At 43.9% G+C, this 26,589-nt stretch overlaps 1 protein-coding gene across 1 annotated transcript; it reads right to left on the bottom strand.

The window, feature by feature from the left end:
* Positions 1–10,629: 10,629 nt before the first annotated feature.
* Positions 10,630–20,381, bottom strand: LOC308308582 (leukotriene A-4 hydrolase-like). Its single transcript, XM_080754001.1, has 17 exons — positions 20,300–20,381; positions 19,161–19,229; positions 18,447–18,551; positions 17,362–17,414; positions 17,196–17,268; positions 16,446–16,586; positions 16,109–16,132; positions 15,937–16,007; positions 15,191–15,302; positions 14,589–14,733; positions 13,015–13,118; positions 12,819–12,889; positions 12,187–12,241; positions 11,843–11,938; positions 11,631–11,713; positions 11,107–11,211; positions 10,630–10,951 (listed from the first exon to the last, which is right to left on the bottom strand). The coding sequence occupies exons 2-17, from the start codon at positions 19,209–19,211 to the stop codon at positions 10,819–10,821; spliced, it is 1,422 nt and encodes a 473-aa protein (XP_080610127.1). The 5' UTR covers positions 19,212–19,229; positions 20,300–20,381; the 3' UTR covers positions 10,630–10,818.
* Positions 20,382–26,589: the final 6,208 nt, after the last annotated feature.

The following is a 26,589-nucleotide window of genomic DNA, read 5'->3' on the forward strand; positions in this document are numbered from 1 at the left end:
ATGTCGTCTAAGCTCCTCCCCTTCATTTACACACGGTCGTCTGCATTTTTTACGCGCTGGGAAAGGCCACTTCACAGCCTCATTAGCATAATTTATGCGAACCACACCCACACGCATTTCCAAACCATGCCCCGCCCCCAATTTGCATACGTCCACTAAGCTCCTCCCCTTCATTTACATACGGTCGTCTGCTTTTTTTACGCGCTGTGAAACCTGCCTTAACGACCTCATTAGCATAATGTATGCGAGCATAATGTATGCGCACCACGCCCACGCGTATTTCCAAAACATGCCCCGCCCCAATTTGCATATGTCGTCTAAGCTCCTCCCCTTCATTTACATACGAGTCGTGATGCGACTCGTTGTGAGCTTGTAGATCATTACGTTATGCCCACTCATTAAGTTAGACTCCTCCTCTTGTTGAAACCACGCCCACTCATTACGTTAGACTCCTCCCACTCATTAAGTTTGACTCCACCCCTTGTACTTGCGTGTAATTACACGTCAGCGCGGTGACGAGAACGCTTGTCATGCGGCCTCATTTACATAATTAATGCAGACCACGCCCCCAACCTCATTGACATAATTAATGCAGACCACGCCCCCAATTTGAATAATTAGGCTAATTAGCCCCGCCCCCCTGCATTTGCGTGTAATTAGCAACAAATGCAAGTTGTGCAGTCTCATTTACATAATTGATGCAGACCACGCCCCAACCTCATTTACATAATTGATGCAGACCACGCCCCCAATTTGAATAATTAGGCTAATTAGCCCCGCCCCCCTGCATTTGCGTGTAATTAGCAACAAATGCAAGTTGTGCAGTCTCATTTACATAATTGATGCAGACCACGCCCCAACCTCATTTACATAATTGATGCAGACCACGCCCCCAATTTGAATAATTAGGCTAATTAGCCCCGCCCCCCTGCATTCGCGTGTAATTAGCAACAAGAAGCGCGCGTCAAATCCATGTTGTGCAGTCTCATTTACATAATTGATGCAGACCACGCCCCTCATTAACATAATTAATGCAAACCACGCCCCCAACCTCATTAGCATAATTAATGCAGCCTCATATACATGATAATCAGGCTCGCCGCCCCGCACGCGATGACACCCTCGGGGACCGCTATTTATTTATTTATTTATTTATTTATTTATTTATTTATTTATTTATGAAGGAAGGAAGGAAGGAAGGAAGGAAGGGAGGAAGGGAGGAAGGAAGGAAGGAAGAAAAGATGCACGCTATTTAATTATTTATTTATTTATTGAAGGAAGGAAGGAAGGAAGGAAGGAAGGAAGGAAGGAAAGAAAGGTTGCACGCTATTTAATTATTTATTTATTTATTGAAGGAAGGAAGGAAGGAAAGAAGGAAGGAAGAAAGATGTACGCTATTTGTTTATATATATTTATTTATTTATTTATTTAGCCGATAGGCAGACGCCTGGGGGGGGGGGGGGGGCGGAGACCCGATTCCGGATAAGCGGTTGAAGATGGATGGATGGATGGATGGATGGATGGAAGGAAGGAAACATAGTCGGGAGGGAAATAAATAAATAAATAAATAAATAAATAAATAAATAAATAAATAAATAAATAAATAAATAGTCAGTCTCGACAGGGGCCTCATATAATAATAATAATAATTAATGAAATAAATAAAGCTCCTTTTAGTTGACCTTGTACCAGTGAGCCCAGCCAGTGCAGGGGGCGGGGCCATAATTAATTAATTAATTATTTAAAGAATCAGTAGCCTACGCAGTCGGGGGAAAGTTCGTTGCCGGGGCCAGTGTGTCCTTTCGGCCTGGTGCAGACAGGGAAATAATTAATTAATTCATTCATTAATTAAATAAATACAGCCAAGGAGTGTGTGTGTGTGTGTGTGTGTGTGTGTGTGTGTGTGTGTGTGTGTGTGTGTGTGTGTGCGTGCGTGCGCAACGTTTGGCATGGATAAATAAATAATTAAACCAGTAAGACTCCCTAATATATACTGCGTGGCGATTTGCGTGATTTTAGGGCAAAATCTGTAGGAGTAGTGTCCAGAATGGGTTTCGCCTCATGGTGGCGCTAGAAGAGGAGGAGAGAATCGATGGGTGGAGGGCAAGGACTGTCTGTGCAAAATTTGGCACGGATCGGCCAGCGGTTGCAGAGATAGGTTGCAGAGATATGAGCAGTGCAAAAGTGTGACGGACATACAGACAGCTGGTCGAGGTTTCGATAGTAACTGCGACCTGACGGTCGCAATCATTCATTTGTCAGCCTCGACAGTGGCGGCGCCCAAAACAGCTGATCCACAAGCTCGCATATGCAGCCTTGTAGATCGGCTGTTTTTATTGTTTTATTTTTTAAATTGTTTCCCCTGCATAGTGCTTTGTTCTATCCGTCATTCAATGTTATATGAGATACTTCAATGGTTTCCTGTGGAAATAAGCTTAGTCTTTTCTAGGATCTCCTTTTAGTTGACCTTGTACCAGTGAACTGTACTGTCAATGACACTGTATACCTATGACAGTCCTATATCAATAATTAGTTCATTCATGAATGACTTCCCTGTGGAAATAAGCCAACAACATTACTGGGATCTCCTTTTAGTTGGGCTTGTACCAAATCATGTTTATTACGTATCTATCTATCTCTCTATCTTCCTATCAATTAGTCACATGCATTCACATTGCACTGAATGCACGCACGCACAGGTCAGCTCAGCTTAGCAGCTGGCTTTTTTTTTTTTTTTTTTTTTTTCTCTCTCAGAGCTCCAGACTCAGACACCGAGGTCTCGGAGGGCACCCAAGCCGGACTGCGTGCTCTGGCTGCGGCCGCGAAGCGGCCGCGGCCCCCCTCAACCCCCTGGAGCCAGGTAGAGTCTGGTGAAATAAAACTGCGTGCTCTGGCTGCGGCCGCGAAGCGGCCGCGGCCCCCCTCAACCCCCTGGAGCCAGGTAGAGTCTGGTGAAATAAAACCTATCTCCCTTAATTGACACTAGCTGCCATGGCAGCTACGCTAGAAAACCCAAACCACGTAACCAATCAAGCCAGCCATGGCCCCCCAGCCCATGGGATACTCCTTGGCTCTCCCCAATCACCTGACCAGGAAGTGTTCTCTCTCCTTCTCTGTTTACCTAGGAGCAGACGCATGAGTTGAGTGTTGCTTCAATGTCAAGGGATGTATATATATAGATGTCACATTGCTCTGTTCAATTGCTCTTTAAACAACTTGGGACAGCATGAGACGACGCTGTGTACATTTGGACACAAGACGTGGGTCAACGTGCCTCGTGAGGAGAGGAGAGGAGAGGAGGTGATGCACCATGGTGTCATGAACTTCAAACAGAAGCAGCGTGAGGAACAGGCAGAACCAGACTGAGGGTGAGAGGAATAAAAATAATGCTGTAATGTTTTGTCACAAAGATTGTATTTAGTTAGAATATTCTAAATTAACTAAGCCAGTGGTTCTCAACCCTTTTACACCAACTACCACCTCAGAGAAGAAAACAAATAGCAGATATACAAGCTCACAGCGCGGCACCGAGTGCCGCGCTGTGAGCTTGTAGATCTGCTATTTTTCAATAGCTAAAGTTACTAGGGCCCCTCCATCTTGGGCCCTAGTAATTCAGTCCCACTCCCCCCCCCCCCCCCTTGTGACGCCCCTGCTGCCCAATAGAACAACTATAGCTCACCTCACTGTTCACTCATGCCTCCGTGTGGATTAAGGGGAAATTGCAGTGATGAGGGCACACAGAATGAGGGCACACAGGAGCACAGCTGTGGTTTGTTGAGAACGAACCGCCCTTCCCTTCTCTGAAACAATAATATTACAGAACGACTTAGACTGATACGAATAAACAGCACTTTAACATTTTTGTAAGGGAATTAAGACCGTTTCATCTAAATACCTCCCACAAAGATATCTTTTGTGATCTTTGCAGTCTTCTTTGAGACGGTGTTCTGGGCTTCACAGCTGAGAGTAAATGACTTCATGCGATGCTCCACCATTATTTCTATCTGGCTGCCCCTCAGCGTTTGACCGTCCACCAACCAGGCATAACGACAAGAGGGACGACATTCAGCAACACAAATAAATGTGAATTTCCTTGAAATGTTCACCGAGTCTGGGCCTTTGATATGGACACTTGATGGACCCGCTGAAAAGACATGTACAACTCATGAGGGAATTGTTTATGTGGACAATAAATTGTAACAAAAATAAAATGCAATAAAATCTTTAAAGAGGTGGTGCCATAGTTTTGTTCTTTTTCTGTTTTTTCTGTGTCTATATAGTTAACATTACTAGTTAAAATAGACCCCCAGGTGTGGTTATAATATGCAAATATGTCTTCCCTGTGTATTTTTGGTTACCTCCTGAAAGCTGAAAGCCTCTGAGTCAAAAGGCCCAATTGGAATACACTGATATAATGACATCACAATATCATCCCCTCCCCTTTTTACCATTCAACAACACTGTGGGTGTTGGCTAATTTCAGCTGGGTTACCACCCACCAGACAACCAGGCATACTTAAAGAACAGGTGGGTGTGGCCACATACACTTTCTGTACACTTTTTTGAAAAGCTCTTCCTCCAAGTATAATCATAATACCCAATGATTATGTTTGTAAGGGGGATCACGGCACAATGTCTTTAAAAACCCTCCATGACTTACATGTCACGTTTACTTTTCTGACTGAGGTGACAAACAGCCCGGACATGCTGTTGGTGGCTTTGCAGATGATGGTTTTGGAGGTTTCTGCCTCCTGAGGAACAACAGTGATAACATTCCCCATTCCCCCCAGCCACGGGCCCTTATCAACGTGCCAGGAGTAGTTACAGGAGGGCCGACAGTAGGCTCCACAGCTGTAGCTGTGGCTCACCGCTGGAGTCATCGTGTCAGGGCCTGAAATGGTCAGGTTAGCTGGTCCAGCTGTAGGAGAAAGATATGATTGTGTTCCAAATCAAGCACAACTCATTTAATGAAGTTCTCACTGTAGGAGATGAGTCAACAAACCAATAAACATGTGTTTGGAACACACTAGGTCAGTGGTTCTCAAACGTTTTCGATGCAAGGACCCCCCAAATCGACACTTATTAGCCTGTGGACCCCCATTTGAAAAGATATGCCATGTCACCCACATAAAGGGAAGATTTTTACGGCTCTAGAAGTGATTCTCAACCATTTTAATTTCAAATGACCCCCAGTTTGACATGCATTAGGCTACGGACCCCCATTCATTTCTCTGGGACCCCAATTTATATTGTAAAATCAATGTTAATTTAACTCTGAGAGTGTAAATGGAAACAAATGGACACGTCAGGGTCCATTTGGTTCCATTTTGTATACTCTCTGAGTTACAAACCTGCAAGGGTCCATATGGTCCTAACTATCATTTAGCTGGGGACCCCCTGGAACTCCCTCACGGACCCCTGGGGGTCCCCGGACCCCACTTTGAGAACCACTGGACTAGGTAAGGTATCCCTCATAAACAGCAGCTGATGGCAATGACCTTAATTGTGAATGTTTTAAAGTTCAGTGACAGCATAAACATTAGCATAAATGTTAACCAAGGGTTAAGTGTAAGTGACATTGCTTTGTTAAAATAAGCGTTACATCATGTTTCTATATTCCAAGTCTCCCCAGCTCTTTAGTAAAGTAGATTTTCAGTTCGCATACCAATTTTATCCAATCAGAAGAGAGGAGAACTCATACAGTACACAGGATAAACAAATTACATTTGAGGAGATGAAACAAAAAAGAAATGAGCAGAATTGGAACTGGAACACAGATTAATGATCGTTGTTGAGTTTTCTCTCCTGGTTGCAAAAGTGAGCTTGTAAATCTGTGTTTTTCAGTGGCACGTAACTAATTCAGGATTTAGTTGCTGCCTGTTTTTACATGACTGTCAAATTACAAAGTGCTCTGGAATAATCCTATATAAGTCTATAAATAACTAATTTAATAGCAGGAAACTCATCATCAGCCACCTACCCAGCACCTGCAATTTCTTTGTTACCATGTCAGTCAACCCTGTGTGCTCGTCCTTGGCTGTGCATGTCATGGTGAGAGTCTCTGCCCACTTGAGCAGTGTAAAGGCCAGCACGTTGCCTTGACCTTGAGCACTCTGGCCATCCACATCCACTGACATACAGAGGAAAACATAGGTTTTTCCAACAAAAAAAAAAAACCTTAGGGTTTGAAATATTCAGAGACTTGCACAAAATTCCACGATTTTTCAAAAAATAATCACTCGGTGCCGTGCTGTGAGCTTGTATATATGCTATTTTTCAATAATTAAAGTACCCAGGGCCCAGAATTTGGTGTAACACCCCTGGTCATGTTGATTTGGATATTGCAGTTAATCAAATACTCAATAACTCTTTGACTTGATACTTAGGTGACCAATATTTTGGATTTGTCTGTCACTTTATCCCCCAGTGCCCGAGAGTTGGAACTTGAAGACAGACAGAGCCGCCTCCAGCAAAAGCTGAGGGAGAGGATGGCTGTGGATGGTATGCTACAAAGAACAGTCACTTAAAAGCATAATTAAACATTTGAAGAGGTTTGTGTTGTGTAGTTATTGCCCTGATACAACACCAGATATTGGCAAGTAATCTTCGAATTCTGGCAAACAAATGAACAAGAACAAAGCAGACTGTCATTGTATAAAAGTACAAAACCTGAAACTAAAAAGCGCCATTGCCATTTCTTACACGAGCAATAACAAAGACTGAGACCGCTGACTCGTTCTCAGAAACATGCCCACCAGATGTCCTCGTTCACATAGTATAAATTATAATGAACATCAAGTTGACATTTTTATTCCCCCTAAAAAAAAAGAAAAAAAAGCTGTGTTGTGATTTTATACATTGGCAGAATCACCTTGGTTCTTGTTCATTTGTGTGCCAAAAGTGTGCTGTTGAGACCTGTTTCTCTGAGCAACATACGGTAAGTCCATTTTTAATACACAAAGCAACTATTGAAGCTATCTCGACAATATTTTGGAATTACATCATCAATTTCCAACTTTCTCTGTCGAAAACCGCAAGCGACAAAGCATGAACCGGGACGTGTAAAGGTTTATACAACAATATGTTAAATGTGCACCCGTTTCGGATATTAAATGGCCTTTATCAACTCCTTATCAGCTCATGCAATGGAGCCAGTAGTATGGACATTTTCTCTGTGTTTCTGCAGACCATCTGAAGCGGGAGACGGAGCTGGCGGAGGAGCGCCTGATCCTGGAGGAGATGCTGGAGGTGGTGGAGCAGAGGGACGCCCTGGTGTCCCTGCTGGAGGAGCAGCGGCTGCAGGAGCACCAGGAGGACCGGGACCTGGAGACCGTCATGCTGTCCCGAGGCCTGGGGCTCCACTGGTCTTGAGAGGCCTGGGCAGGGGTGTCGCACCTAATTCTGGGGCCCCTCAAGAATGTTCTTCTTAGGGGGAGGGGGTTTAAGTGCTTTAACTATTGAAAAATAGCAGATATACAAGCTCACAGCGCGGCACCAAGTGCCGCGCTATGAGCTTGTATTATGATTTTTTTTGTCAGTGGTGCTCAAACTTTTTCATGTGAAGCACCCCCAAAATGTATTTGGTCACGGACCCCCATCTCAAAATATTTAGTTCCAGGGACCCCCCAGAAGCAAAACTCGAGTTACAAATGTTTGCTTAAAAAATACATAATATTCAAAGACTTGCACACATTTTATCGATTTATCAAAAATAGCAGATCTGCAAGCTCGCAGCTTGTAGATCTGCTATTTTTTAATAGTTAAAGCTTAAAGAAACGTTGCATAATAATGCGTTCCAGGTCTTAATGTCATTTTTGCCATGGACATACAAAATGAGCGGATAACATCATTACCAGAAACCCACAAAGAGCTAGCCCTGAATGGCCATAACAGTAGTAACTCTGAGTGTTCAAATAGAACTAAATGAACCCCACTGGTCCATTTGGTTCCATTTGTTCACTCTCAGAGTTATGGGGGTCCTTCCAAATAAAACATTTGAGACCCACTAGTAAGTACTATTGGACTTCCTAATGTGCCACAGTGTCATACATCAGTGGTTCTCAACCTGTGGGTAGGGGGGGTCCCCAGATGAACTTAATGTGCAACATTGTTTTCTCTCTCAACAGTAAATGAACCAACATAACGTTTAAGTGTATAGAGGGTTTATGCACATTTCTAAAGTGAGAATTTAAGGACGTTTTAATATCTCTAAAATGACAAATTAAACTTTGGCCAAATTGTCACATATTAGAGCCATAAATTGTGAAAATAGCAGATCTACATCATGCTCACAACGCCTCGCAGCGTGAGCTGCGAGGCGTTGTGAGCATGTGGATCTGCTATTTTCACAATAGAACTGTGCTATACAAAATGTAATGCCTCAACTCTTAGTGCTTGTCAGGGTGGGGGTTCCCCACCCTGACTGATTTATGACAGAACCACTGTCATAAATCGGTGTCATACATATTCTGAAGAAAACCTGGAGACCTTCAGTTATTGGGTCTTATAATGGTGTGTAAAAAAAGAGAAACTCTAAAGGCCAAGTCTTTGCCACGGACACATACTCGCACAGCCTGCAAACTCTCCCTGAGGCATGAAGCTGTCGTGTTCTTAACTTGCATCGCTTCTCCTCTGAACCTATAGCCGCAACTTACATCTTCCAATTGCAAATGTGTGACTTGAACCACTCTCAACCTGGTGTCCCTATTTTGAGCATGTTATTATAGGCGACGCACTGTGAGCTTGTAGATCGGCTATTTTTTGCCATTTGTTGTACAACAAAGTACATAGTGCTTTAAGTGGATAACTGTTTAGTGGGGGTGGTGTGTTTGCCATACACTGATGTTTGTTAATACCTTTTGTAACAAGCCTTATAATTGTCTTTGACTTTCTATCATGTTATAAAGGATTTATGAATAAACTTCATACGTGTTTACTGTGTATTTTGTAGCCATATACTGTAGCAATACTCGGCTCTCTACAACATCAATGTCGTCCACAATTACCCCAAAAGTCTTATATCTTGACTTTGCAAGGGTATGTGAGAGAAATTACCCCAGATATCTGTCATTGAGTTATACAGATACAGCAACATCTCACTCAAACCTCCATTTTGCTTTTCTAGCGCATGTAGAGTCAACGTATGGAATCCAGAAAAAAGTCAGGTGAATTTCACCATTTAAAACTTCTTCCTGTAAGAGTATAGCTGGACGGAGTTCTTTCAGATATATCCCAACACCTTTACTTCTCAGGAAACAGGGGGAGGGACACCCCTCCCGATGGTCCTCCGTGTAGCTTGGGACTTCAACCTGTCTGAAACTGAGGACCGGGACTACCGATCAAGCGCACCACACCATTGAACCAACGCACCTTTGGGCCCTCAACAGGTATCTCCTGGTGCTTTTGAGTTTTTCTCTTGTACTTTAGCCTTGACAATGTCAAAGTACTCCAGCAATGAACTGTAGGTGGACTGGGATTTGAACATGGAACCTCTGAACTGTACCAAAAGTAAAAGTACTCATGATCCCATTTCAAGTTTTCAAATGTATCGCGGCAGCCACACCAAAGTACCTAGTGGATTCCCCATGCCACCAATGTATTTCAATCCGAGTGGAACGGTTTCATGCCAGTAGAGGATTTCTGCAAAAAAAAAAAGAAAACGCTCCATTCTCATTGAAATACATTGGCGGAATGGGGAATCCATTCTCATAGGTACTTTGGTGTGGTTGCAGCCTATAACAATCTAAACAAGTAGATCAGCTATTTTCAAAAGGCAAAGTGTATACAGTAGGTATTAAGTGGTTAATATATGTTTTGTGATAATTATCAAAATCTACAAAGTAACTGAAGTTTTCAAATAATTGTAGTGAGGTAAAAGTACAATATTTGTCTCCGATGTAGTGGAGAGTAGAAGTAAAAGTATAGGAAATTAGAAATACTCAAGCAAAGTACAAATACCTCAAAATTGAGCTTAGTTATTTTACACCACTGCTTCCACCAGCTATTACAGCATATAAGAGACATTTCACCGTATGGACCGTGTTTTTATTAATATATTTGGGTCAGAGGTTATCAGCACCATAGTAATACAAAAATGTCTTCTCCGCCCTGAGATGCATTCTTACATACGCCATTATGTAATCACTCACACACAAAACAAAACATCCATTCTACATACATTCCCTTGACAAGCCAAGAAGGTTAGACTGTATAGAGTGAGAAATGATTAAGTGCATTTGATTGGTTGGTGCTGCTAATACAGAGGTGTATTCAGCAATACAGGGTTCCCACACATCTTTACCAATTAATTTCCAAAACTTTTCCAGAATATTTAACCTGATTTCCAGGACTGTATAACAATTCAGCTCAATAACGAGTCACTTACTCCAATGTGCAATGCCCAAAGACAGGTAGTGTTTGTCAGTGGTTCTCAACCTTTTCAGGCTGTGACCCCCAAAATAATCATATTTGAACTGGGGACCCCCCACCCTGACGAGCACTAAGAGTAGAGAGATTTTGTATAACACAGTTTTATTGTGAAAATAGCCGATCTACATACAACGCCTCGCGTTGCGAGCATGTAGATCTGCTATTTTCACAATTTCTGCCTCTAATATTTGACAATTTGGCCAATGTTTAACTTGTCATTTCAGAGGTATTAACAAAATCAATAACCAAAGACAATGCATAGCTATTTTATCCAGGACCTTCCAGGACTCTTGATCAATTCCAAAACTTTTCCAGTCCTGGAAAAATATTTTTCTAATTTCATGACCGTGGGAACCCTGGTAATAATACTGGTAAGAGTACGAAGCTGGTTTACAAAGCAGTGCTGGTATCCACCTTCAGGTCTTTGGCAACCAGACCCGCTGTCACATAGTGCATGGCTGCACGGTGAGCCAAGAAAACACGCACGGCCTCCTCGCGGTACTTGTCAAAGTTATACACCTCTCTGTGAAAAGAACAGGGGAGGGGGGGGGAGGGGGAGGGGGGGGGGGGGGGAAGAAAGCTTCAGAGTAGAATTCACCACGGCATTTAACAGTGTAACAAATATCCCATTTGTCACATCTGCAGATCGTTTGACGACACAGGATAATGGTCGCAAACCTGAAGAGAGGACGTGTGAACTTCATCCTCCCCTGATCTGTTGCCATCTTCAGTGCCATTGGAACCATATCCTCCCATTTGGACTTTACACACAGTCGCAGCCACCTGGAGAGAGTCAGTAGGTGAGTTTCCATTAAAATGCATCAACAACATGTTTCAGAAAATCTGCAAAATAAAATGTAGTGGATGGAAATCCGCTACTGTTAGGTTAATATTAGGTGTTGGTTGAGATAAGCAGACGTGGCTCTATTTCTCCAGTTCTATTCTCTACGCATATTTGACTAACTGAGATAGATATTGCTTGATGCTCTTTTATCCGAAAATGCTATTTTACACAGCCTGCCTGGTTGCCAATTGGGCTGCAAACTGAAGCACACTGGTTGAACAGAGGCTGCGAGACATTTATTTCAATGTAGGCTAAATAACATGTTCATGAACAATTGAACAGAGGGGCATTCGTTATTAACATCTGAATGTACAGTAGGTCTTCTACGGCTAACAGATTCTGATTTTGAGGTTCTCACCTGAAACGGATCTCTGCGTTCATGTAGGTGTTGAGATTGTACACCTCCTGCATCTTCTGCACATGGCTTAGTGGGAGAGGCTCCTGGAGGAACAGCCATAATCAGGCAATTGAACATTTCTCTCCGACTTATTTGAGCATTCCAGGGACACAGGCATGCCTCTGCACGTGAGTAGCTAGTATGGCGAGCAGGAAGAGTGACGCGTGACTTACCTCCTGAAGAAGAAGGGACAGGAACTCAATGAGCTGGTGGGAAGAGAAAGTCTTCACGTCGGCTTCTTTGAAACCCCCAAGGTCTCCCTCTTTGGCCTGAAGGGAGAGAAGGAGAACAAATGTAGGGAAGGACAAAGGAAGGTTGTACAATTAAAGCCTGATTTTGATTTACACTTAGTTGCATGCCCGTGTCATACAATGAAAAACAAAAAACATCTACTGTACAAGCTCACAACGCATCGCACGTTGTGAGCGTGTAGACCGGCTATTTTTGGGATGTGGCACAACACTCAACATAAGTATAACTCAGGCTTAAATGCTGCAGGCAATGGAACAATCATTACCTGGACCCATCTCTGACACAGAGCAATGCAGGCATCAGCTAGCGTCGTGTCATATCTGGAACAGGAAATAAGTTGCACATAAAAAACTAAAAACAATATCAGCAGCACTAACACAAGAATCAAGAGGGTAAATCGGTGGGTCAGAAACCTTAAAGCAGGGGTCTTCAACGTTTTGAGTCCAAGGACCCCTTAGTTGAGAGAGAGATGAAGCAGGGACCCCCACAACCTGTTCAGATTCCATATAGTTTCACTGTTTGACAGCACACTCGTCAGTGTATTTTGGATTCATGTCAATTTGTGTTTTCAGATATTTAACCACTTGAACCGTCAATACTTAATAAACTTGACCTTTCACTCTGTACTTAGTCTGCTCTTTTCCCCCTCTACACCAAAGCTCTTTGCCGCAAATAGCCGATCTACAAGCTCACAACGCCCTGCTATTTTTGGCTAAAGTTCTCCGAATATGGACGCTAGGGCTCAAGTGGTTAATATAAGAAAAGGAGAAGAAAAAGGTTTCTATCACTCAAAGATTTGGAGGACCCCCTGTAGTAACTCTGAGGACCCCCTAGGCGTCCCGGACCCCCTGTTGAAGACCTCCGCCTTAAAGAGTACTTGTACTGTACTTTACTCACTGTGGTTGGACAGGGGGCATTCCAGGAGTGTGCATCCAAGCATTCCAGTCCACCTTGTTGAGAATGTCAACCTGCAGTGGACAACATGCAGATTAGAAACCTAACTTAACTTTTCTACAATCTCTGAGGTTACAAATGGATAAAGCAACACAGAGAACTTCACCGTGTACACCAAGTGTAACACCAGTCATGTTACCTTGTCTTTGAAGTAGGTAAAAAGGTAGTTCTTCCATTCCTCTGTGGTGACACTGCTGTAGGCAAAGAGCTGGATGTAGGACTTGACAAAACCCATGAACACCTCTGGAACGGTCAATCATAAACAGCCAGATTACAAAACCACACATACAGTAGTAACATGAAGCTTTGCTAATCTATTCATTCCATCTAGTCATTCATTTTCATTTCTAGAGGAGTTCCTGTGTGACCGAAACATGATCTGACATTGATCCTTTTATAAATTCAATGTAAGGGTGATCCAGTGTGCACGGGCAGTCTTTGTATTTTTGGTTGTACTTTTGGGGCTTCTGTGGTGCACACAGAAGTGAGAAATCCATTTGGTGTGCGTGTTGTTCTCAACTCATACATTTTGACCTGTTAAAAAGCCTATCAAAAGGAACCTAGCAAGTTGACACTTTTGGGCGTGACATGCATAGCAATGTTCTAAAACCAGACTTCATAGTTCATACCCACATATGTTTCCTTCTGCTTCTCTGCATTATTGAAAGCGTTACTTAGTGTACTTGCAAGTGCTGACAAGTTAATTTGCTATTTGTGTGCCTTCTGGGTCAGCACAACATCCTACTCTTTAAGACTTTCTAGTTGAGCACCATTGTTTCTTGCTAAAAAACGGATTTATCAGGAGTGGAAAATAAAAAGACCTAGCCTAATAGAGAGCAACTGTGGTTCAGCAAGATATATATTATAAATGTGAGATATTGTGTGGGCATAGTTTGTAAATACACTACTCATCTTAAAATTCAAGCGCTGTGCTCTAGGAACATTCAGACCACACACACTGGCCGCTCCAAAAGCAGAGTTATTCAAGCATCTGTATTGTGACAGCAGGAAGTCACAATGCAATGGCTGAGGCGTGTTTGGTAATCTCAACAGTACAAAACACAGTAAACATGTTTACACAAAATAATACCATTCTCAACATAGTAAACATGTTTACACAAAAAAACATTCTCCGCTAGACAACTATTCCACAATCACCAAATAAATTCCATTCGTAAATTAACTGATGAAATCTGAGAAGATTCTCATAGCTTATTTACGACACTCTCGGGTACTGGTTGGCTGTTTTTTAGTCGACAGTTGAGTCGACAGGCCCATCTCCATCTGGGAGGATGGTTATGATGTGCTGATGTGTTGCGTTCTTTCTTTTGTTTCCTATGGTGCAATATGGTCGTGGACATGTTGTCCATAATTATGGTGTTGGGTGCGTGGGTGGGCGGATGGTTGTTGTTACACTTACGCTTATACAATTATTATCTGCATCTTGTGACCATGTCTATGTCTATGTTCTTGTTTATGCGTGTTTACTGTGTTTTTAGAGTTTTTATTATATGCTGTAACATAAAATCACCCAGTTTGGGACATGCTAATAAACCTAATGACCTTGAACTATGTGTGCATGTACCAATGCAATGTTACTGGGCGGGGTACAGTTAAACCGATACAGAAGTTTACCATTTGCTTGTTATTGCTTTGTTCAGAATGAAATGTTTTGTGGAGGTAACTGGTGTTAAGACGAATAAACATTGTCACCTGGGCCACCCATGAGCTCTTCTAGATGGTAGAGCAGAGCAAAGCCCTTCTCGTAGGGTACAGAAGAAAAGGCATCGTCAGGGTCCACTTCGTGTAGGCTAGGAACCAGATTGGTCAGGGGGTTGTTGGCCCCGAAGGTATTAACCTGGGAGATAGAGGGACGACAGTCAGCAGGTTTGAAACGGACACAGCCAATGTAATGGATCATACACCATATGGCCATATAAGATTCATGTTTGTTTACATATCCGTTAACAAACTTTCCAATCAGTCAATGTTGCATTAAGATGCATTATATTGCAGTAACAAAAATGTTGTTGACCATAAAATAATAAGGTCCATGTGGTTGATTTTCATACCTTACTGTAATAAATAGAATTCAATGGCTTCCTCAAAAATCTAACAACCTATACAAAATGTGTACTACGAGTCATAGTCAATGAACAGTAAGGCCCTTAAAGCGAGGATGTGTGTGTGTGTGTGTGTGTGTGTGTGTGTGTGTGTGTGTGTGTGTGTGTGTGTGTGTGTGTGTGTGTGTGTGTGTGTGTGTGTGTGTGTGTGTGTGTGTGTGTGTGTGTGTGTGTGTGTGTGTGTTTTCTCACTGAATCCTGCAGGTCTTTCCAGCCTCCCATGGCTTTAAATTGTCTGAATTGCTCACTTTCCATAGACCTGCCAATCATCCTCTCCAAATAGACCGTGTGTCCCTCGTTCAACCTGTCATCAACATGTAAGCAAGAGGTCACGAGGAGCTCAGAACCATTTCGCCGAAACGCTGCACCAGCAGTAGGGATGGGAGGATATGAAAATGTCATATCACGATTATTGTGACAAAAGAAATCGCGACTTACGATATAATCGCGATAATCAAAGTCCACTCTCCTGGGGCCGAACATTTGCCAAAGAAATAGCAGATCTACAGTTGCGACGCGTTGTGAGCTTGTAGATCGGCTATTTTTTGGCAAAGACATTTGATAGAAAGTGAAAAATACTGTATCAAGTACGTATATTATAAGTACCTTTTACCAATTATAGAGGGTTTAAGTGGTACTGGATATGCAGCTCAGCAAATGTACCTTGCTCTTTACTGTACTCTGTTCTTTTTCTTACTTCTCTGTAACTTTATAAATAACCTTATACTGCTGTGCTGCCTCTGGGCAACTGATTTTCCCCCTTGGGATAATAAAGGTATCTATCTAAATAAAAAGTGAATTGATCCCAGTGCATGACGGAGGACGATATCACAATAAATGTAATCTCCACGATACGATTATCGTGAGTGTTTTTTTATCACGATAAACGATAATATCGCGTATCGTCCCATCCCTAACCAGCAGTCACTATGGCTTACCAGAAGTGTTCCCACGTCTTGTTCGTTACCAGGTTGCCAGTCCAGCTGTGGGAGATCTCATGGGCAATGACCTGCCAAGATGTAGAACACATACAGTAGCTCAGCACAGCTATATCAATAGACATGGATCAGTTTACAGTACCTGGCCAACATTGGAAGGCTGTTTACTCACATTCGACAAGGACCTGTCTCCTGCCTGCAAGATATAAAGACAACAATGTATAATAATGAATATGAATAATAAATAATGACTGTCAACAACAGAATGGATTGGCTGCGGTTGTGTGTGTGCGTTCACACATTCCTTACCAATGTGGTTCCCAAACCTTTTAGCTCGTGACCCAAAAGAGAAATTAGACGTTTGCTCGGGACACAAAAACAAGTGAAAATCTAACAAGCTCCCCTCATTCTCAAACGATACGGAGAAGATGTCTCACGCATATATGTGATTGCGGCCTTAGGGACCCATAAAAATGTCCTGACCCAGTGTTTGGGGAACAGGGCCTTACCAGCAGGGTGGGGGTGGCGAAGGTGAGGCAGGGGTTCTCCATACCTCCGTAAGGGAAAGAGGGCGGCAGCACAAGGATGTCATACTGGCCCCACACATATGGTCCTGCCAGGTCCTCAGCCGTCTTCAACATGGTCTCCGTCTGAGAGCAATACATACACGCACATGAAGGGAGCAGGCATATCCTGTGTATCTCCATGAACCAGATCAGGGGTCTTCAACGTTTTCAGGCCAAGGGCCCCGTAGTTGAGAGAGAGAGATGAACCTTTTCATAGATTCCATATAGTTTTATTGTTTGTCAGCACAAGCATCATTGTATTTTGGATTCATGTCAATTGGTGTTTTCCATATAGTTTCATTGTTTGACAGCACATGCATCAGTGTATTTTGGATTCATGTCAATTTGTGTTTTAAAATATTTAACCACTTGAACTGTCAATACTTTACCTTTACTTAGTCTGCTCTTTTTCCCCTTTACACTAAACCTCTTTGCCGGAAATAGCCGATCTACAAGCTCAAACAAAACGCGTTGCGCTTGTGAGCTTGAAGATCTGCTATTTTTGGCTAAAGTTATCAGATTATGGGTTCAAGTGGTTAATATAAAAAAGGAGAAAAAAGTGTCTATCACACAAAGATTTGGAGGACCCCCCGTAGTAACTCTGAGGACCCCCTCGCAGTCCCGGACCCCCTGTTGAAGACCCTTGAAATAGATGAAGTACATCATGATTGGTGCTAGCAGAGAGAAACTCACCTCAGAGAACTCAAAAGCTGCCTTGTCTACAAACTCCTTCTCGGACCACACGCGAGACCTCGGCCCAATCTCTCTAGTAATTGAACAGATGAGAAAGCACTCTTTGGTTATTTAGATGCAGCTGATTGAGTTGAGTAAAAATAAAAGTGCTCATGTGTATTTTTACCTGCTTTCCAGAACTCCCACCACTATGGCAATGAGATAAGAGGGCATGGGCACCTGGGACAAATCATAGATTAGACTTTTCAAACTTTTTTATGTCACAGACTCCCACATTTCATTAGATCATCATTTCAAATCATTCCTAAGGAGCCTGTTATGAAATGTGTTGATATGATTTGGTTAATTAAACTGACAAAATGTCATAATACACACATGAGAAGTTGATTCCTAGTGATGATATTGAATTGTCATAATATTTTCTTTCGAAAATAATAATTTATACATACAGATTTTTTGCAATTAAACTCCTCATTTGACTGTGGAAACTCCTCAAGGACCTGTCCCTGTACCCCCAGAACCCACTTTGATACCACTGGGTTAGAGCATGACTGGTGAGAGCAAAAAACTGTGTTTATGCTATAGCTATTCTACTGTATATTGGTTATTAGAGAAGAATGTATGATCAGCTGGTAACTTGCAATAACCATATAACTACTTGTTTATCAGCAGCTCATCATTCGCTCCTCTTGTACTTTGAACACTGCTGCCAAGAGAAAAACAGTCAGATATCACATTGACCGGTGGGTGTAATTATGGGAAAACGTGTTTTCTGTTTTTGTTTTCTTGTGTTAATGGTATGCCTACATAAGTCCTACTTTGGGGTTGAATTGGTGGGATGGGAGTGGCTAGCTTTGGTGAGATCTTATCTTGTCTGTCTGCATGGATGTATTTGTTGTATTGTTTGTTTGTGTATTGTATGTGATGTTCATTTGTGCCATAAGGACCCCCTCGAAAACAAGGTGGTGCATCTTGTAGGGCTGTCACGATTATGACATTTTACATGACGATTAATTGTCACTCAAATAATTGCTTGTAGATCTGCTATTTCCACTTTTTGAAAATGTTTGAAAATACTGTATATGAACATTTTCAACATGTAACCGATTATGACGATTACGAGAAAATAATTGCGATTATGTCAAATGATTGCGATTATGTCAAATGATTGCGATTATGTCAAATAATTGCGATTAGATGATTATGTAACAATTGTGACAGGCCTATATACATGTGATGAGAGTGTCTTACTGGCTGTCTGAAACGGTAGATGATCCGGCTGCTGTCCTGAGGGTCGGGCTCCTGTCCATCTCGCATGGCACTCATCACTGCCACCAACTCCTTGGGGACAGAGACCTATACGCACACACGTCATACAACGATGACAGCGGAATCTTTCACAAGACATGCAGTAGACCAGTGGTTTACAACCCTTTTCATACCAAGGCCCATTATTTATGGAGCATTTGAGCCACGGACCACCATTTGATGGGATTTAGCATCTCGGACCCAATATTTTGGGTCAGACAATATTTTGTTATCGTTAAGATCCCTTTCTCCCACAATTCCATGCTGTATTGATGTGGTACCATAGGAGAGATAACAGGAGAGATAAAACGATCAAAATAACAATTCTTCCACATTCTCTAATTGTGTAGACTTCTTGTAAATTAATGAATGCAGATGTTTAACAATAATTTAACTCTTGAGAGCATAAAATGTTACATTCTCAAGAGTTTAAGAACTATACAGGTCCATTTGTTTACTAACTCTCCATCATTTAGCTATGGACCACCTGGAACCCCCTCAAGGACCACTGGTAGACAGTAGACAGATCAAATTAAAAACACTAAGAAAAGCTAGTGCCTCCTGTTTTGTGCTGTTTTTTTTGGGGGGGGGGGGGGGGGGGGGGGGTGAGAAGATCTGACTAAATTGTGTGCATGTGTGTGCGTGTGTGTCTGTCACCTGAGCATAGTAGGTGTGCTTAACAGAGGGGCTGTCCTGGCATGGGACCATGCTCCTGCAGTGGTGAGCCTGTATACATACAGCATAAATCAATTCAACAACATCACTCACTAATGGGAATACATAACTGGAAGAGCGGGCGGGCGTGCTGGCGGATGTACGGAAGATTCATAACAATGAAAAATCCCTTCAGTTCACGACTGCACCTTGTTTAGACATTAATAACACAGGTAAGAGATGTTCAGACCAGGGGGAACAGGCTCTGTCTGAATGGATACAAGATAAGGAATATGTTTAAAGTTAATTAAGCCCAATTGCGTAGCGTAGAGATGTCTTACAAATTACAACATGCAAAGGGCAGATGAAAAGCAGAACTGAAGAACATTAAAAGGAAGTGGTTACTAACCAGAAATAACGGCAAGTGGTCATCATAACCACTTGACTTGTCATGGTTTAGAAAAACACTTTCAGAAAGTGTGTTTAGAAAAACACCTCTTTGAAAAAGAGGACCCCAGCCCTCAGTGTGTTCTCCCAGAATTAAATAAAAGGTAGAAAAATGAAATGGTGACATGGACAATGTCCTGTGAAAACATTGCAGAACAAACACGGGATCATGTCGCTGTGTGACTGACTTGATGAAACGGAAGGAAAAAGAACAGGGACGTGCAGAGACTGTTTGCAGAGACATTTCTAAAATGGCCTTTTGGTGAAAAAACAAAAATAGCAGACCTCCAAGCTCACAACGTGTCGCGCTGCAACATGTTGTGAGCTTGGAGGTCGGCTATTTTCGGTACTTGATACCACACTAAACTAAGCATAAAAAAGGCAATACTGGAGATGTGGCATAAGTAACGGCATGGATTTCTACACAGTGAGGGCAATTCTTTCAACATAAGATGCTGCATTCAAGTTCAGGAGAGTTTGAACAGGGCAATTCTCTTGAATGCTGCCTTCAGGTATGGCATGGAAAGAGGGGCATTTGCATTTCTTTCACCATAGTAAAAACTGCATTCATGGTCTGGAGAGGGCACTTTTTACAGACGGATAAAGGGGCAGGGGTTCAAGACCCCTTTGATGTCTATGTGTTCTTCTGAAGGAGAAGGTAACGGTCATGCGGTGACAAAATTCCCCCGAACTACCTGGCATTGGCTGAAGAGGTAGGGGTGCTCCTTGCCAGCGGTCTGTTCAGGGGTGAGCCACTGCAGTGCGTTGGCCTTCGGAGACGTTTCGTAGCTCACCTCCACGATGACATGCTGTCCCCTAACAATGTACACAGAAACATAACACAGTACAGTCACTGCACATTCCTGTTTGCATCTCTCCAGGTTTCAAGTTGACCTGAAAATACCCACCTGCGTGTGCCCCTGGACGTCACGGGCCCTAATGCGCATGCGTCGGCTGCGTCAGCGGTAGTTACGCCCCTGAATACATGTGCATATCAGAGCCCTAGAATGGAGAGTTGCGTCACTCCCGTTCACTTCATGGGGCCAGGTCTTCTACGCACACATCTATTGGCGTATAGTGACAAACGGCCAACCGGAAGTTTACAAAATGCATTGAAGTCTATGAGGTGTAAAGTGACAATGAACCACGTGACCAGCGCTGTTTCTGACCCCGCGGTGACACCACTCTCTGATTATACTGCTCTGGTGCATATCATATGGAAACTAGAAAATATTGTTCCTTCGAAACAATTGTGGGCTCGCTTCAAGCCAGAAAACAATGTCTATAAAAGTACAAAATGTCAGGATCGCAGGCAGTGCTCTCTTTGACGTTACTGAAATTAGCTGCATGCATGATTTGAGGCATTTTGTTCCAAAAATGTGTTATGCAAAAGTTGACCCGCTGGTGGCGCTATAACAGGCCAATGTGAGAAGGGAGGCATCTGTTCCTTGACCTAGTGGGAATGTGCTTGCAAGATTTCACGCATATCGCAGGCTGTATTCATGAATTAATTAAAAAATAAAGTGTGCATGCGTGTGTGTGTGCGTGCGTGAATGAATGAATAAATAATAAAGTGTGCGTGCGTGCGTGCGTGCGTGCGCACACACGTGTGTGCACGTGCACTTTATTTATTTATTCATTCATTCATTGAATGAATGCGTTCGTGGAACGAATGCTCACTACGGTCATCTGTATTTTTTAAGCCCTGGGAAACCCACCTTAACGCCCTCATTAGCATAATGTATGCAAGCATAATGTATGCGCAACACGCCCACACGCATTTCCAAACCATGCACCAGCCCCAATTTTCATATGTCGACTAAGCTCCTCCCCTTCATTTACATACGGTCGTCTGCATTTTTTACGCGCTGGGAAACCTACCTTAACACCCTCATTAGCATAATGTATGCGAGCATAATGTATGCGAACCACACCCAAACGCATTTCCAAACCATGCCCCGCCCCAATTTTCATACGTCGACTAAGCTCCTCCCCTTCATTTACATACGGTCGTCTGCATTTTTTACGCGCTGGGAAACCCACCTTAACGCCCTCATTAGCATAATGTATGCGAGCATAATGTCTGCAAACCACGCCCACACGCATTTCCAAACCATGCCCCGCCCCCAATTTGCATACGTCGCCTAAGCTCCTCCCCTTCATTTACATACGGTCGTCTGCATATTTTACGCGCTGGGAAACGCCACTTAACAGCCTCATTAGCATAATTTATGCAAACCACACCCACACACATTTCCAAACCATGCACCGCCCCCAATTTTCATACGTCGACTAAGCTCCTCCCCTTCATTTACATACGGTCGTCTGCATTTTTTACGCGCTGGGAAACCTACCTTAACACCCTCATTAGCATAATGTATGCAAGCATAATGTATGCGAACCACACCCAAACGCATTTCCAAACCATGCCCCGCCCCAATTTTCATACGTCGACTAAGCTCCTCCCCTTCATTTACATACGGTCGTCTGCATTTTTTACGCGCTGGGAAACCCACCTTAACGCCCTCATTAGCATAATGTATGCGAGCATAATGTATGCGAACCATACCCAAATGCATTTCCAAACCATGCCCCGCCCCCAATTTGCATACGTCGACTAAGCTCCTCCCCTTCATTTACATACGGTCATCTACATTTTTTACGCGCTGGGAAACCTACCTTAACACCCTCATTAGCATAATGTATGCGAGCATAATGTATGCGAACCACACCCAAACGCATTTCCAAACCATGCCCCGCCCCAATTTTCATACGTCGACTAAGCTCCTCCCCTTCATTTACATACGGTCGTCTGCATTTTTTACGCGCTGGGAAACCCACCTTAACGCCCTCATTAGCATAATGTATGCGAGCATAATGTATGCGAACCATACCCAAATGCATTTCCAAACCATGCCCCGCCCCCAATTTGCATACGTCGACTAAGCTCCTCCCCTTCATTTACATACGGCCGTCTGCATTTTTTACGCGCTGGGAAACGCCACTTAACAGCCTCATTAGCATAATTTATGCGGACCACACCCACACACATTTCCAAACCATGCCCCGCCCCCAATTTTTTTAAGTCGACTAAACTCCTCCCCTTCATTTACATACGGTCGTCTGCTTTTTTTACGCGCTGGGAAACCTACCTTAACGCCCTCATTAGCATAATGTATGCGAGCATAATGTATGCGCACCACGCCCACACGCATTTCCAAACCACGCCCCGCCCCCAATTTGCATATGTTGACTAAGCTCCTCCCCTTCATTTACATACGGTCGTCTGCTTTTTTTACGCGCTGCGAAACCTGCCTTAACGACCTCATTAGCATAATGTATGCGAGCATAATGTATGCGCACCACGCCCACGCGTATTTCCAAAACATGCCCCGCCCCCAATTTGCATATGTCGACTAAGCTCCTCCCCTTCATTTACATACGGCCGTCTGCATTTTTTACGCGCTGGGAAACACACCTTAACGCCCTCATTAGCATAATGTATGCGTGCATAATGTATGCGCACCACGCCCACACGCATTTCCAAACCACGCCCCGCCCCCAATTTGCACGAGTCGACTAAGCTCCTCCCCTTCATTTACATACGGCCGTCTGCATTTTTTACGCGCTGGGAAACGCCACTTAACAGCCTCATTAGCATAATTTATGCGGACCACACCCACACACATTTCCAAACCATGCCCCGCCCCCAATTTTTTTAAGTCGACTAAACTCCTCCCCTTCATTTACATACGGTCGTCTGCTTTTTTTACGCGCTGGGAAACCTACCTTAACGCCCTCATTAGCATAATGTATGCGAGCATAATGTATGCGCACCACGCCCACACGCATTTCCAAACCACGCCCCGCCCCCAATTTGCATATGTTGACTAAGCTCCTCCCCTTCATTTACATACGGTCGTCTGCTTTTTTTACGCGCTGCGAAACCTGCCTTAACGACCTCATTAGCATAATGTATGCGAGCATAATGTATGCGCACCACGCCCACGCGTATTTCCAAAACATGCCCTGCCCCCAATTTGCATATGTCGACTAAGCTCCTCCCCTTCATTTACATACGGCCGTCTGCATTTTTTACGCGCTGGGAAACACACCTTAACGCCCTCATTAGCATAATGTATGCGTGCGAAACCTGCCTTAACGACCTCATTAGCATAATGTATGCGAGCATAATGTATGCGCACCACGCCCACGCGTATTTCCAAAACATGCCCCGCCCCCAATTTGCATATGTCGACTAAGCTCCTCCCCTTCATTTACATACGGCCGTCTGCATTTTTTACACGCTGGGAAACACACCTTAACGCCCTCATTAGCATAATGTATGCGTGCATAATGTATGCGCACCACGCCCACACGCATTTCCAAACCACGCCCCGCCCCCAATTTGCATATGTCGACTAAGCTCCTCCCCTTCATTTACATACGGCCGTCTGCATTTTTTACGCGCTGGGAAACACACCTTAACGCCCTCATTAGCATAATGTATGCGTGCATAATGTATGCGCACCACGCCCACACGCATTTCCAAACCACGCCCCGCCCCCAATTTGCACGAGTCGACTAAGCTCCTCCCCTTCATTTACATACGGCCGTCTGCATTTTTTACGCGCTGGGAAACGCCACTTAACAGCCTCATTAGCATAATTTATGCGGACCACACCCACACACATTTCCAAACCATGCCCCGCCCCCAATTTTTTTAAGTCGACTAAACTCCTCCCCTTCATTTACATACGGTCGTCTGCTTTTTTTACGCGCTGGGAAACCTACCTTAACGCCCTCATTAGCATAATGTATGCGAGCATAATGTATGCGCACCACGCCCACACGCATTTCCAAACCACGCCCCGCCCCCAATTTGCATATGTTGACTAAGCTCCTCCCCTTCATTTACATACGGTCGTCTGCTTTTTTTACGCGCTGCGAAACCTGCCTTAACGACCTCATTAGCATAATGTATGCGAGCATAATGTATGCGCACCACGCCCACGCGTATTTCCAAAACATGCCCCGCCCCCAATTTGCATATGTCGACTAAGCTCCTCCCCTTCATTTACATACGGCCGTCTGCATTTTTTACACGCTGGGAAACACACCTTAACGCCCTCATTAGCATAATGTATGCGTGCATAATGTATGCGCACCACGCCCACACGCATTTCCAAACCACGCCCCGCCCCCAATTTGCACGAGTCGACTAAGCTCCTCCCCTTCATTTACATACGGCCGTCTGCATTTTTTACGCGCTGGGAAACGCCACTTAACAGCCTCATTAGCATAATTTATGCGGACCACACCCACACGCATTTCAAAACCATGCACCGCCCCCATTTTTTTTAAGTCGACTAAGCTCCTCCCCTTCATTTACATACGGCCGTCTGCTTTTTTTACGTGCTGGGAAACCTACCTTAACGCCCTCATTAGCATAATGTATGCGAGCATAATGTATGCGCACCACGCCCACACGCATTTCCAAACCACGCCCCGCCCCCAATTTGCATATGTCGACTAAGCTCCTCCCCTTCATTTACATACGGTCGCCTGCATTTTTTACGCGCTGGGAAACGCCACTTAACAGCCTCATTAGCATAATTTATGCGGACCACACCCACACACATTTCCAAACCATGCCCCGCCCCCAATTTTTTTAAGTCGACTAAACTCCTCCCCTTCATTTACATACGGTCGTCTGCTTTTTTTACGCGCTGGGAAACCTACCTTAACGCCCTCATTAGCATAATGTATGCGAGCATAATGTATGCGCACCACGCCCACACGCATTTCCAAACCACGCCCCGCCCCCAATTTGCATATGTTGACTAAGCTCCTCCCCTTCATTTACATACGGTCGTCTGCTTTTTTTACGCGCTGCGAAACCTGCCTTAACGACCTCATTAGCATAATGTATGCGAGCATAATGTATGCGCACCACGCCCACGCGTATTTCCAAAACATGCCCCGCCCCCAATTTGCATATGTCGACTAAGCTCCTCCCCTTCATTTACATACGGCCGTCTGCATTTTTTACGCGCTGGGAAACACACCTTAACGCCCTCATTAGCATAATGTATGCGTGCATAATGTATGCGCACCACGCCCACACGCATTTCCAAACCACGCCCCGCCCCCAATTTGCACGAGTCGACTAAGCTCCTCCCCTTCATTTACATACGGCCGTCTGCATTTTTTACGCGCTGGGAAACGCCACTTAACAGCCTCATTAGCATAATTTATGCGGACCACACCCACACGCATTTCAAAACCATGCACCGCCCCCATTTTTTTTAAGTCGACTAAGCTCCTCCCCTTCATTTACATACGGCCGTCTGCTTTTTTTACGTGCTGGGAAACCTACCTTAACGCCCTCATTAGCATAATGTATGCGAGCATAATGTATGCGCACCACGCCCACGCGTATTTCCAAACCACACCCCGCCCCCAATTTGCATATGTCGTCTAAGCTCCTCCCCTTCATTTACACACGGTCGTCTGCATTTTTTACGCGCTGGGAAAGGCCACTTCACAGCCTCATTAGCATAATTTATGCGAACCACACCCACACGCATTTCCAAACCATGCCCCGCCCCCAATTTGCATACGTCCACTAAGCTCCTCCCCTTCATTTACATACGGTCGTCTGCTTTTTTTACGCGCTGTGAAACCTGCCTTAACGACCTCATTAGCATAATGTATGCGAGCATAATGTATGCGCACCACGCCCACGCGTATTTCCAAAACATGCCCCGCCCCAATTTGCATATGTCGTCTAAGCTCCTCCCCTTCATTTACATACGAGTCGTGATGCGACTCGTTGTGAGCTTGTAGATCATTACGTTATGCCCACTCATTAAGTTAGACTCCTCCTCTTGTTGAAACCACGCCCACTCATTACGTTAGACTCCTCCCACTCATTAAGTTTGACTCCACCCCTTGTACTTGCGTGTAATTACACGTCAGCGCG

Source organism: Nannobrachium achirus (assembly GCF_963921795.1).
Source record: "Nannobrachium achirus genome assembly, chromosome: 23".
In the NCBI taxonomy this organism is placed as follows: domain Eukaryota; kingdom Metazoa; phylum Chordata; class Actinopteri; order Myctophiformes; family Myctophidae; genus Nannobrachium; species Nannobrachium achirus.

Bases quoted from the DNA above. Each gene is read 5' to 3' on its own strand.
- LOC308308582 (XM_080754001.1), bottom strand. From the start codon at position 19,211: ATGGTCCCATGCCAGGACAGCCCCTCTGTTAAGCACACCTACTATGCT. The intron at 17,415-18,446 runs GTAAGACACTCT...GATTTGTCCCAG, and splicing joins TCTACCGTTTCAGACAGCCA to GTGCCCATGCCCTCTTATCT. The intron at 12,890-13,014 runs GTAACATGACTG...TGTCCACTGCAG, and splicing joins TTACCTACTTCAAAGACAAG to GTTGACATTCTCAACAAGGT.